Here is a 14,232-nt window from a genome sequence, read left to right on the forward strand (position 1 = left end):
ATAGTCATACCAGACAACGACAGCAGTGATGACAGCCTTGCTTTTTTTGGTCCCTATCTCTGCTTGGTCCTCCTTCGTTATTTTTCCTTCTTTTTTCTGGTTTGTACTCTGAAAATCTCTGCCAGGGTTGAAAGTATCTCTTCCTATATTACGCGTTGCTGTTCAGAGAATTCAATAAATACTTGTTTGCTGATTGACAATTTTGATCCTAAATATTTATAAACAACCTGTTTTCTTCCATAACTAGTTCCCCTGAGACCTCCTGAAATTAGTTTGACAAGTCGAAGTCCCACTGATATCCTCGTCTCCTGGCTGCCAATCCCAGCCAAATATCGGAGGGGCCAAGTGGTGCTGTATCGTCTGTCCTTTCGCCTGAGCACTGAGAATTCCATTCAAGTTCTGGAGCTCCCGGGGACCACGCATGAGTACCTTTTGAAGGGCCTGAAGCCTGATAGTGTCTACCTGGTTCGGATTACTGCTGCCACCAGAGTGGGACTGGGAGAGTCATCAGTGTGGACTTCACATAGGACACCCAAAGCTACAAGCGTGCAAGGTAAATTTCTAAAGATGACTGAGGAAGAAAATACTGTATTTATAATTTGAATTAATTTTTTCTTATTTAAATTTATATTTTTAAATTTTGTTTTATGAATAAAAGTATTCCATAGATCATGGACCTAACTGAAAAAAATTTTAAACTTTTTATTGAGTAGTCCCTTTTTGCATAGAACTCATTAGTGTGTAAAACTTTTTGGTTATTCTGTTAGTTTGCTTAGCAAATCCTTCATGGACAGATTAGTCCAAATCAAACTGAATTATCAAAAGTTACATCTATATTATATATGCACATACACACACGTACTATTAATAGAGACCTAATTAATATTATTGCCATATATTTTTTAAAACATCAGTTTAATAGAAAGACCATAAGACTGGAAAGTTCTCGACCTTCCTCTTTTACTAATGTGGAATGTCACATGACTGCTTTTGTTGTTGTTAATTGATTAATAATAATGCCTATTCTATCACAGAGGAATATGGGATGGTCAAAATTAGACAGTACTTATTGCCTCTTTGAAAAAATATACAAATATAAATATTATTTTGTTCTGATTTATATGCCTTAGTCTTTTTAGGTAGTATTTTGTATATTTAATGCTGTCTCAAATTTTAATGTCATTGTGAAATTTTGAAATTTAGGTTGAAGTAGAATTGTTGGAATTGAACTTTTTTGCAACTGTTGGTTTAAGACTGAGAGATCTACATTCTCCTGTGTTGTCATGTGAATTATGGGGTTTTTATACATACATTTCTGGTGAACTTTTCTAGCCCCTAAGTCTCCAGAGTTATATTTGGAGCCTCTGAATTGTACCACCATTTCTGTGAAGTGGCAGCAGGATTCTGAGGACACCGCAGCCATTCAGGGCTACAAGCTGTACTACAAAGAAGAAGGGCAGCAGGAGAATGGACCCATTTTCTTAGATACCAGTGACCTTCTCTATACTCTCAGTGGCTTAGGTGAGTGAGCCTGTACTGCGCGTTTTCTTTTTTCCTTCCTCTCTGACCAGTTGGGAGAAAAGTTATTGGATATAGGCCAGTAGAACTGACTTAATGGTGAAAAGAAAAGAATTGACTTTGCTGCATCACCATAATTGTGTGTATCCTGCTGCTTAAGTCAATGACTGGTCTTTGACTCACCATTATGAGTGAACTAGCAAAATGTCAGGTAACCATGGTTTCTTTCTATTATTCCCCCACCTCTGGGCATCTGCTTTTCTTTCTAAAGTTTACTTCTGATAGAGTGAGATCCTGATCAATCATTGTGGGTGTATTGTGGATATATAATAGGAAAGTAAAATAAGAATATCACCAAAGGATCAGAGAATACACAGTAACTAAGTTTAACTTAAAAATTGCTTGAGAGTGCTATGTAAGTGTATTATTTTACATTTGTAAAATGTATGTGAATTATGCACAAAATAATACTCTTACATATGATCCATATAACTGTAAATGTTTACTTTATGTAGCTCTAACCCAGAAACCTTAGAGAAAGAACACTTAATTTTGTGTTTGCATTCATCCAAGTTCTTAAAGATACTGTTTTATTCCCTATTCATCATATCTTTGCTGAGTGAAAGAACTTCATGATGTACAACAGGCATAATAGAAAGTAAAGAAATTAATATCTACAATAAATACATGAGTATAAACATATATACTCAAGGTATAAAATGCACACTTAGCTATTTGTTGCCTTGAGTAGATTTTCACCCGTAAGTATTAGGTTGGTACAAAAGTAATTGCGGTTTTTGCAATTATTTTTAACCTTTTTAAATCACAACTGCTTTTGTTGCACCAACCTAATACAAAGCAGCAACTTTAATTATACTACAAACAAATTCCTACTGACTTGTTATAGCACCTTCTGCACATATTGGACTTCATAGTGCACTCTGGCTTTCCCTGTCACAGACTACCCTTTGGGGTGAGGGAAGGAAAGAGGCACAGGGGTGCCACCATGGGCTGCTCCATTTCCTTCCGTGGCCTTACGGTAGCACAGGCTGTCAGAGCAGCATTAGACGTGAGTCCCTGTGCAGTAAGACGCAGTGGGGAGACTCTGTTTTCAGACACAGAGACATAGAACCCCATTCTCCTGTTCTTTGCTGTAGTTTTCCAGATGGCATTTTGCTTATAAGCTTATTGTGTCAGATTTTAATTTAATCGCATGTGGTTAAATAAGTTTCACTATTGATCTCTGTCACACGGCTTTATAAATGACGAGAAGTTACATATGCTCCAGGGTGACCTTCCTTAAACCGTTGATACTAAGATGACGTTGCCCAACCTACTTGCACCAAAGTCAGCAACATTTTTTCTAGCAGTAGCTTCTCAGTGTACTCTCCCTTTCCATGTAGGTATCATTTATTCAAGAAAATTGTACTCAGTATGAAGTAAGAAACAGGATTTGGGACAGGATTGATGATGGAAAATCATACATCAAACTCACTGTTAAAGAAATAGAAATATGTTGAAGATACAAAAAAATAGCTTCGTAGAGCACTCTTCTTGAACATAACAGGTAGCTTATTCTAAATAGATGAATAGTTTATTAGGAGGAAAAAAACAAAATAATGTTCTGCTTGGGGAAAGATTAAAGAAGCAATTAAAACTTTGGCGATGAAAAACAATTCTCTAAAATTTGAGAGTTTTCTACAGATGCATGTAGTTGGTGGAAAAGTAATTGCGGTTTAAAAGGTTAAAAATAATTGCAAACACCACAATTACTGTTGCACCAACCTAATACATAAAGAAGACAGTGATCTTTGTTGACATTTTTTTTATAATCTCTAAATAATAACTTGCAATACTGTAAACCTCGATTTCCTCCTGTGTTTTAAAAGTAAAGCGCATACGTACTGTCTGTGTTGTAACTTCCTTTGTGTTATAAAATCCTTTGTGGATACTATTTGGAATATTTCAGCTTAAAATCACTTTATACTGCATAAAGTAGGAAATGATTTTGTTATAGGCAGTATACCCTATGAAAACACCTCCATATTTCCTGACTGTGGAATTAAACTGACTAGTGGGACTAACTGCGGTGCAGGGTAACAGAGGACTCTGTCCCACCTATGGGACTTTTTTGTTGGACAATAGTTTCCTCAACCCAGGAGTTGCTGAGTCACAGCCAGGGTGGCTGACCAACAGGGATGCAGTTGTGTGGATTCAAGCTTTGGATAGCGGTTGACCAAATCACCTTTAAGATGTCTTTTAATCTTGAGAGCCTTAGGGCCTAGTCTTGCTTTTCTAGAACGTCACTGTTGGGGCTTAGCCAAGTTTATATAACAAGCGAGTGGGTTTAACCCACTAAGCAGGCAAGTGTTAACAGCTCTCACTCCTTTCCTTCTTACTTTTGACTATCAGGAGGGCAGTATGTTCTGTTAACTGGACAACTGACCATCTGTGACCATTTTTAGGAGAGCATCTGGCATTAGCTGCCTGTTTAACAGAGAGTGATGTGTCTAGAGGGCAGTAGGTTAAGGGAATCCTATCTGTGTCTTGCATGGTGAATACTTGCTTTCACTGAGCTTTTACACATTAAAGAAACTCTAACTGGAACTAGATTTACTAAGTGGGTTAGGAAATGAAATTTAAATGCTTCTGTTTGCTGAATCAATGTCAGTTTGAGTAGCAAACTGATGTCTCAAAATTTCATTTTCATACTAATCCTCTATTTGATGCCCTAATACACATTCTTTTGTTTCCACTTCTGGTAATTAAGTTTTCAGTAAAAAAGTATGTTATTGGGACACATTTTCCTTTGTTCTTTGTTTCTGTAAGAGATTTATGAATTTTATATAATTCAATTCATTTAACAAGCATTTTTAAATTTTTCTAAGTAAGGCACTATAGTACTAGATTAAAAAATGTAACAGACATGACCTTTGCTTAAAACAAGAAATATTAAACCAAAAGATATTAACTGACTTGTTTACTTTTCTCCCAAATTTCTGATTAACAAAATTTAATTGCATTTAATAATGAAAGTTATTTTAGAACATTTTACTCTAAACCCTTGAAGCTTTGCTCCCTGAAGTGTAGAATGTTTTGTTTTTTAAAGTAGCTAAAAAGATTCTCATGTCTTAATATAATATAAATATTGGCAGAGCAATGGAACTATTTTGATGTTGCTAGTTTGTTCCAGTTTAATGATTTAAAAATATACAGTTTAATTTTAATTAGAAGTGGTTTACTGTTGGGGGTTGGGAAAAAAGCATTGGGATTATAATTTAATGTTTACGTGTATGTGGTTTGTTTGAAATTGTGGTTTCAGGTTTTCTGCAAGATTTTGCATCCTTACAGTGATTATTTTTGCGTAGTTTTTTTTTTTCTTGGCACTTTCAATGTTTAGCCTAGTTAGAGTAGAATTTTTAAAATGTTTGTTATATTTATCACACAATAAACTGAAAGCAAAATTAATAACACACTTGTGTCCCCTGGTAATAGACTGATTGAAATAATTTGTTCCTCTTTTTTAAAAATCTGTTTATTTCAGAAATTGGCCTCAAATCCTGAAGTTAGAGTTTCTAATTACAGAGGGAGTATTTTCATAAGCTGCCTGTCAGAAACTGTTCTTAATTGTTCAATCTTTGTATAGTAGAGTGAAAAGGGGGAGATTATTTAGATGGTACTGTTGTTAGTTTAGCAGTTAGGACCCTGATATTAGGTAATCTTTAGTTTCTATTTTGCCTAAAAACTTGTGCTATTAAATTTCGCAACAAGCATGATTAGTGAGCATGAGATTTAGCACCAGTTATAAAGATTCAAAATATTTAAAATCATTAGTAATGTTTGAAACTCACAGCTCTTTTGTTTGTTTGAGAAAGCTAAAGTTGGAACTTCCAGTTACTGCTGGGAGCAGGAGTCAAAAGAAACAGTCCCTGATTAATAATGTAACTTTACAGTCCCTTAGCTAGTTTGCATGGAAGCATGGTAAAATGAAGTCAGATTTCTGGGTATTATCTTTTACCATAGTAGAGAAGGATTTGGTTGTGTGGTTACATATCTCAAGAATGAAAATCAAGAACTATCACTGGGGAATCAAATTGATATAGCTGGAGGGAGTTGCAATCTAGTCAAGGCAGGACACGATTTTGTGGCATAAAAGGACTACTTTTATTGGAGAGGGTTCATTGTAAACCTTACTATAATAGCGATTTTGTTTTGAAGAGAATTAGAATCACTGAATATATGAAATATGGAAGTCACGTTTTAAGGCAAGCCAGAATCTTTTCAGAGACTAGGTTCCCTCATCTCTCTCACACAAGGAAGCCTTAGATACCATTCACAGGATCTTTGGAAACATCCTACAGGTGAAAATTCTTATACTGTGGTTGTTTTGCAACTTCCTGACTGTGACCTCTTAAGACAGAGTCAAAAATACACTATATTTTGTAACAAAATCTTCCTAATCATGAATAGTTTCAAGTATATCTTTCCATACTGACTTTTAGCCTGTAAATTCCTTTCAGATAATCTGGTGCCTTGGTATCAACTACTAGCTCAAATATCATTATATATACAGGATTATTCTATTCTATCCCAAAATAACACATAATCAACATCATAAAGTCTTATTAAACTTTCTGTCCAGATTAGCTTTGACTTTATGAAACAATCTTGGTTTCTGTGAGAGATCACATTGCATTTATTTGTTAAGAGACCATTTTCAGGATTGGTGTACAAATTCCATTAACATTATTGCTGTCGTTTACCACAGGCAAGATCTTTAGGGACATACCTTACATTTTTTGCCTGTCTTCAATTCTTCCAGTGCTTTACCACAGTTAATTTCCACTTTTAGTAGAAATAGTTCCTCTGAACAGTGTCTCATTGTACTCTTTTATTCTTTCCTTTCAAAGAATTACAAAATACATTCCTTTAAACTGAAGTTAGTAGACTTCTTAAAGGAATGATTTTGGAAACAACTTACTATGTAGTGCATAAAATGGACAAAGTGTTAGTACAAATTATAATAACATAAAGGAAACATTTTTTAAAAAAGTGTTGTATTTCACTTATTTCACTATAAAATATCTTTTAAGTTACCTTTTTTTATGTTGTGTTTCATCTATTACCAAGCCAAAACATGTGTAAACTTCAACACAGTCTTTAGAGAATACTAACTTTTTTTCTTAATTTATCAAGAAGGCAAAAATTATTTGCATATTTCGTTGTCTATACTATCTGAAAATGCCAAATACGGCTGATACTCAACTCAAATTTTAGAGCCTCAGTACTTGAAAAATTGAAAGACCAATACCTCAAAAGAAATGGAAACATCCACTTCTAAAAAATACTGTTCCTAAAAAAATCACTTGTTACATTAAGACAGTAAAAAAAGAAATTGTTTTCATTTGCCGATTTGCACCTACTGCTGTTTAAAGACAAACTGCAGATTGATTAAACTAAAAACTATACAAAAGTCACAATGCATTATCTGGTTAGCTTTCCTTACATTCTTTTTCTTGAATGAAAGGTTATCTGCCAATTCTCTCAATATTCTTAGAGATATATCTTCTCTTCACATTTGGAAAAATCTTATCCAGCTTATAAATCTCAACTCTTCTGGGAATCCTCTTTTGACCTCAAATAGTGTCAGTTATTCCCATGGTACATCATTTGCAATGCTCTATTATAGGAGGCACGTGGCACTGACAGTTAAAAATATACTGGTATATATCAGTTAAATAAGTTTTATGTTTGCTGCCTGGGTTTGATTTCAAGCTCCACAACCTATTAACAAATTAAATCCTGGTTGTTTGCCTAATCTTTTAGTTAGGGATAATAATAATAATAATAATAATAATAATAATAATATCTAGTTTAAAATGCTAGGGGGATTAAATGAAATAATGAACATGAAGGTTAGCATAGTACCTGACAAATTACATTGTAAGTCCTCAACAAAGGTTAGCTGTTGTAGCTGTTTTTAAAATTGTTCTCCTCCTAAGGTGAAGCCAGATCTTATTTAAAATTTTTTTCCATGTTATTTACCATGATCACTAACTTTGGAAACCAATGCATCTTGAGTTTTCATATGCATATGAATTACCTAGGAATCTTGTTAAAAATGCAGATTTTAATTCAGTAGGCCAGGGTAGGACCTAAAATGTTTGTATTTCTGCCCACTTTGAGGAGTAAGGGTGTGAAGCAAGGGTAGACAAACTTTGTCTATATTGGGCCAGATAGTAAATATTTTAGGCTTTGTGGGTGTTAGAGCCGTATTACTTTAGTTTGCCAATTCCAGATATAGACTCTATACCATGTTTCCCCGAAAATAAGACTTAGGCGGACCATCAGCTCTAATGCATCTTTTGTAGCAAAAGTTAATATAAGACCCGGTCTTATTTTACTATAATATAAGACTGGGTCTTAGATATTATAAGACCAGGTATAATACAATACAATACCAAATCACAAAACACCACACCACACCACACCACTACCGGGTCTTATATTAATTTTTGCTCCGTAGACTTATTAGAGCTGATGGTCTGACTAGGTCTTATTTTCAGGGAAACATGGTAGTTCTTGCTCTTCAAAGTGCAGCCCCAGGATTAGCAGCATAATCTGGAAGTTTATTTAAATGCTGAATTTCACGCTTTCCCTGTCTTCTCCCTAAAACTATGGAATCAGAATCTCCATTTTACTAGGATTCTTAGGTGATTAATAATGCACATTAAAGTTTTGGAAACTCTGATCTAGACAACCTAGTAATATTTTTCCTAAATAGCCAATGTCAATTCTTTATAAGTTAGTGTCTTTTAGCTTTAGTTTGTTATTCATGATGGAAATCTTTCAGAAATTTGTTTTTGGTGCTTCTGGATTCCTGTATTGCTGACTTTCTTGTCCGGCCAATTATAGTTTTTCATAATTGCTATTACTAAGCCTCTCTTTAGTCTACTTTTATTGCACATTTTATTGCTTATCTTGCTTCTAGTAATATTTTCCCATACTTCTCAGCTTTCAAATGGGGGGGGGGAAATGGTCTTTCCTGGGTATCATCATTTAGTCAGTCTATTTCTTCCGCAAACATCCAGGAGGTGGATGAATCACAGGCTCTCAGGTATAATCTTCCAGTTTGGGCTCTTTGTCTGTGTATTTTGTTTACCACTGACTGCTCATTCACAAATTCATTTTTTCATGCTCAGATATTTACCAAGCTTACTATGCTGTAGTTCCTATAATAGGACACAACCATATTCAGTGTAGACATGGTCATAGCATTTGGGGAACTTAGAGTCTAGCAGGAAGACCAATAATTAAATTAGCAGTTAAAATAAGGTCTGATGAACTCTATGATAGTGGACATCAGATAGCTGTTATAGCACTTGGCAGGAGCTTCTTACCTATTTCAGGGCTGGAATGGGGGAATGGCTTCCCTGAGATCTAAAGGAAGAGTAGGATTAGCCAGACAAAGTGGCAGGGGCAGATACAGGTTATATGGGGCCTGATAAAATAATATATAATAAAACAAATAAAAGAATAGAATGAAAAATATAAAAAATATCCTGTAGATACAAGGCCTTGAGTAGACCCCTTGCAAGTAAAGGGCTCTGAAATGGAAGCTTCATAGCTTCAGGGTAAATCTGTCTCTACAGAGAAGGAACAGCAGGGGCCAGCTGGTTAGCTCAGTTGATTAGAGCACGATGTTCGAACACCAGGGTTGTCGGTTCGATGCCCACAAGGCCCATTGTGAGCTGTGCCCTCCACAACTAGATTGAAACAACTACTTGACTTGGAGCTGATGGAGTCCTGGAAGAACACACTTAAAATAAATTTTAAAAGTTAAAAAAAAAAAGAAGGAATGGCAGAACCCAGGAAGTGCTCAGAGAATGCTGAAATTCATGTGGGATGGCCAGGAGGTGAGGGAGACCAGGTTCTGGGGGACCTGAAGGGTTAGTATGACCAGAGAGAAGCTGGATAGTCCCAGAAGAGGCCAGGTCATAAACACCTGGAAAGTCAGTGAGGGAATTTGGGGTAAGGGCAGTGTGAAGCCATTAAATGATTTTAAGCAAGTGACTTGATTAGACTCATGTTTAGAAATATCTTTTTGTTGCAGTGTATAGAATATCATGTGCAGGACTAAGGCATAAAGCAGCTCCAAACTGCTGCTTCGCTGAAGAGTAGGTTTTGTGAACTTTCTTTTTCACTTACTCTCTGGTTCAGGAATGTTATAAGAATCTGTACTCCAAGGTTGCTGCAATCCTACTGTACGTGGCAATTTCCATGTACACAAATAATAAAGATTCCTTCAGGAAAGAGCTTATTCAGTTGTTTAAAGTCTTATACTCAACTTTTGGGGACTTGAATCATTGTATAAAATAATGTCCAGCAAATTTGGAGATTTCACACCTCTAAGATCATTTACAAAGGGTTAGGTGATATTGATGCCATATCTGAAAAAAAAAAACACAACTATTATTTTAAAAGGGAAAGGTATTTGGAACTTTGGCTTATGCCTGTCTTGAAGCCAATTCTGTAACTGTGTTAGTTAAAATGTTTTAATTTATCCTTCCCTTTGCTTGAGTTAGCTCTCAGAAGGCATCCAGTCCCAAATCTAACGATGTATTCTGTCCCCTGAGCAAGTCTAATTAATCTTGATTTGGTATATCTCATTTTACAAAACTGTGATACTACCAAATTAATTAAATTTTGCATTTTTAAATGAACAAGGAAATAAAGGAAACACAGCTATGGATTCCATAAACCCATAACATAAACTGTTCTTTGAATCCACAGTATGAAGCTAGGAGCATTTAGCAGTCACTCAAAAGGAAAATATTTTTGAGCATACTCGGCTGCTACCATTGAGCTTTACAATGGGCTCTTAGAGCTACAATACCATTTACAAAGCCTTCTGTAACACTGTGTGAATATAGTGAGTACAGAGTTTTATGGAACTCAGTAGGTTTCAGATAAAGAGGCTCCTAACCTTTCTTGGTTGTTATCTTGGGCCTCTACTAGAAGACATGACAGAAGCTCTTTGGCCTTGTAAATCAGAAGATGAACTCCATTTAGAAATTACTGATAACAGGCTGCAGTTACCATTAAATTAATATAAATTCATTACCAATAAATGAATCACAAAATTGAAACCATCCCCACAATGCAATTTTGACTTCTGTTATTTCTCTTAACTCCTGTGAAAACATTGCCTAGAAGATAGAGCCAATTAGAAACAAAATCTTAAATTTTAGGGTTGATACAATATATATTTTTCTCAGAACTTTACATATAAAGCTACTTGGTTTAATAATGTAAGATTGCTGTCTATACCTACTTAATTGTCATATCTTGTTTCATAAAATTTTCATATTAAAGTTTACTCCCCCCTGATTACGAATTTTAACAAGTTTATTTTCCATTCTTCAAATGTAACAATCACTGTGTATTGACTGAATGCACTTATTCTGTACCAGGCCCTGTATTGGGCACAAGGAATGTGAACATGAGATGGCATGCCTACCTCCAAAGTATTTAAACTCAGCACAGAAGACCTAGCAGCATGCATAGGAAAATGTGCTAATAGATGAAATTGAGGTGTAGCCAGAGTATTTTGGAAGCACAGAGGATAAATGACTAATTTTACTGCATGATGAAGAATAGTTTGCCTTGTTAGAGAGTGGAGGAAAATCATTCCAATCATAGGAGCTTAAAATGTGCAAACGCAAAAAAATAAAAGGGGTAGCCTTGTTAGTTTGCTATGGCTAAAACATGGGTAGGAGTTGTAGAGATTAAAACTAAAGCTAAATAAGGTCCATGTGGTAAGGGCCCTGGGTACTCTAATAAATGTCTTTGTCCTATAATATGAACAATGCAGAGTCATCAAAAAAGTTTTCAAGTGTGAAAGTGACTTGGCTTATTTTAGAAGGATAATGATAACAGAGAGGATAGGCTTAGATAATGCAGTGAGTATGGGCCAGGGAGGGGGCTACTGAAGACAGGAAATCAATAAGATGGTTGTTAAAATAATGGAAGATGATGAGGGTGTAATCTAAGACAGTAGTTCACTGGAAAGAAGACAGATGTGAAGTTATTTTAGGCTTAGAATAAGTAGGACATGACTGATTGCCTATGGGTCTGATAGGAGGGCTTGAGATACAGGGCTTACACCCAGAAGGATCTATGAAAAGGTGCTCAGCATCATTAGGCATTAGGGAAATGCAAATTGAACATTTTTAACTACAGTAAGGTACCACTACGTATCTATTAAAATGACTAAAAATATTTAAATATAAAAACTGCTAATAACAAGTGCTGACACAGATGCAGAACACATGAAACGTGTATGCAATATTGTAGGAATATTGCAGCCACTCTGCAGAACAGTTTAGTGCTTTCATATAAAGGTAAACATGCCTGTACCATCTGACCCTGCAATCCCTCCTAGATGTTTACTCTAGAAAAATGAAAACTTACGTTCACACAAAAACCTATACAAAGTATACAGCTCTATTCACAATCCCTCAAAACTAGCAACAACAAATGTCCTTTAAAGGGTAAATGGATAAACAAAATTCAGTATATTCATACAATTGAAATACTCCTCACCAATAAAAAGCAATTAAGGATATTGCTACATGTAACAATTTGTTGATAAAAACAATGGCATTATGCTGAGTGAAAGAGGCCAGTCTCAAAGGTTATATTGTGTATGATTTCCTTTATATGATACCTGGAAAAGTCAAAACCATGGGGATGAGAACAGATCAGTGATTACCATCAATGGGGTGGGGGCAGGATTTAACTACAAAGGGACAACATGGTCAGTTTCCTGATATGATGGAATTGTTCTGTATCCTGACTGTGGAGGTGGTAACACAAATCTGTGCATCTGTTAAACTGCACGACAAGAAAGGTCCGTTTTAGTGCATATAATTTAAAAATTAAGATAGGAGACTGAGGATTTTGAGATCAGATGTCAAGGGTTTGAATCCTAGCCCCCTACCCACTAGGAGTGTGATCTCCGTCAAGCTGCTTCACCTCCACGAACCTAGGTTGTTGTAAATGTCTAGGGCGCTAAGGATTAAACTAGTGCACTAGTGCGTATGGAACCCTCAGCACAATGCACTGGCACACAGTAAGCGCTTCACAATTATTAGCTGTGTGTAAACATGATTCGGTAGAGAAGAAGTTGGAATGATCCTCAAGAACTCTGGGTGGATGTTACTTCCACTGGAGGAGGGCTTTCAGGAGTCAGATCAGGTTGGGGTAAGTGGGAGATGTTGAGCTCAGCCTTGATTATGTTGGGTTGGAAAGGTTGATGTCCTGGTAGAGATGTCTGTAGCAACTTTACACGGGCTTACATTTCACAAAACCTGAGACAGTGAATCATTAAAGGAAGGCAGAGCAGCTGGAAATAAAGACTGTACACTGGTGCCATCCTGCTCCCAGGAACCCAGCATCTTTCCAGCTTAGCTAACTTGAAAGAAACTGGCAAAGACTTTTAGCAGAAGAAACCACTCACTGTTAGCATAACGAAGGACATTGGGGCAATTTCAGGAAAGTGGGGCACATCTAACAAATCTCGTTGAAATTTATCTTACAACGTGAAACTTTGAACATTGTCGTTTTCTGAATAGTAACTGGAAATGCAGTCATTTTTTAAAAATGTGTCTTTATAGACCTCAGGAAACTGAAATTCTTTCCATGTAGATAAAGTCATATTCTTAATTTAGTGCAGTTCTAAACATCTATCAGTTTCTTGTACTTGCTACAAAAGATAGAGGAATTTTTCTTCTTCAGGCAAATCATTGCTGCTATATTATGCGAGAAATAAAATTAACAGATTAACTGAATTTTGTAGCAAATCACAGAAGATATTTTGCATTCTTCAATGTTTGAAAGGCTTTTTGTAGCTTTTTTTGTAATCCAGTTGAATGCAATAGCAATTCTATTATAATCTGCATTTCTGCCTCTTAAATTCAGAGGATTGCAAAGAGCATTAAAATGACAGTGCTTTCTGAAAGAATAAATGTCTTTTACTCTTATGCTGTACACTCTACTGTATCAGAATTGTATTAATGGCATCTTACGGGATGCTATACCTAACAATGTAATGTCCCACTTTAAAAAGATCATTTGGAGACAGAGAAGGAAGGCAGCAATAAATGCCTATATTTTCTTAAACATTTTTTTCTCTATCTTTAAAAAAATAATAAGGTTCAACTTTCCATATCAAACCCCCAAAAATATTTGGGAAAAGAATTTTGATGGTTTTTCCTGGACTTTCATATTCTTAGTCTTGAATAGTCATCACCTTTCAAAATGCTCTAAAACATGGAAAGCTCTGTGAAAAACATCTGTCTTGTTATTAAATAAAGTATGATTTGTGAACAAAAATGATACACAGCTTCTCCTTTTTTATTGAAAATAAAGCAAAGCTGTTTTTTCCCCTAAGAATGAAAAGGATGCGTTTGCCTAACTGGTCATCACTTTTGTAGATTTGAAGTTGTTTTACTGCTTTAGCAGCTGTGTGGCAAGTTTTCTCACAGACAATGGTGGTGGGGAGGGGGCTCAGTTGCATCTGGTTTCTTTTTGTAGAATGCCTGAAAAGTTGATGTTTAGTGGTTTTCTTGAGAAAGCTGTTCATGTGTGGAAGAGGCACTTTTTTAGTACCTAAATTAGCTTGCTGTGATTCATATGCATGCGTTTTTGTTT

The 14,232-nt window shown here is 35.6% G+C and overlaps 1 protein-coding gene across 1 annotated transcript in view; it reads left to right on the forward strand.

Moving 5' to 3' along the window:
* Window positions 1–14,232, forward strand: part of PRTG (protogenin) — a 105,890-nt gene that overhangs the window by 56,888 nt on the left and 34,770 nt on the right. Inside the window, exons 10-11 of the mRNA XM_033108775.1 lie at window positions 248–553; window positions 1,333–1,521. Of these exons, the coding sequence (XP_032964666.1) occupies window positions 248–553; window positions 1,333–1,521 (495 nt within the window). The remainder of the gene's footprint in view (window positions 1–247; window positions 554–1,332; window positions 1,522–14,232) is intronic.

Source organism: Rhinolophus ferrumequinum, chromosome 6 (assembly GCF_004115265.2).
Source record: "Rhinolophus ferrumequinum isolate MPI-CBG mRhiFer1 chromosome 6, mRhiFer1_v1.p, whole genome shotgun sequence".
Taxonomy (NCBI): domain Eukaryota; kingdom Metazoa; phylum Chordata; class Mammalia; order Chiroptera; family Rhinolophidae; genus Rhinolophus; species Rhinolophus ferrumequinum.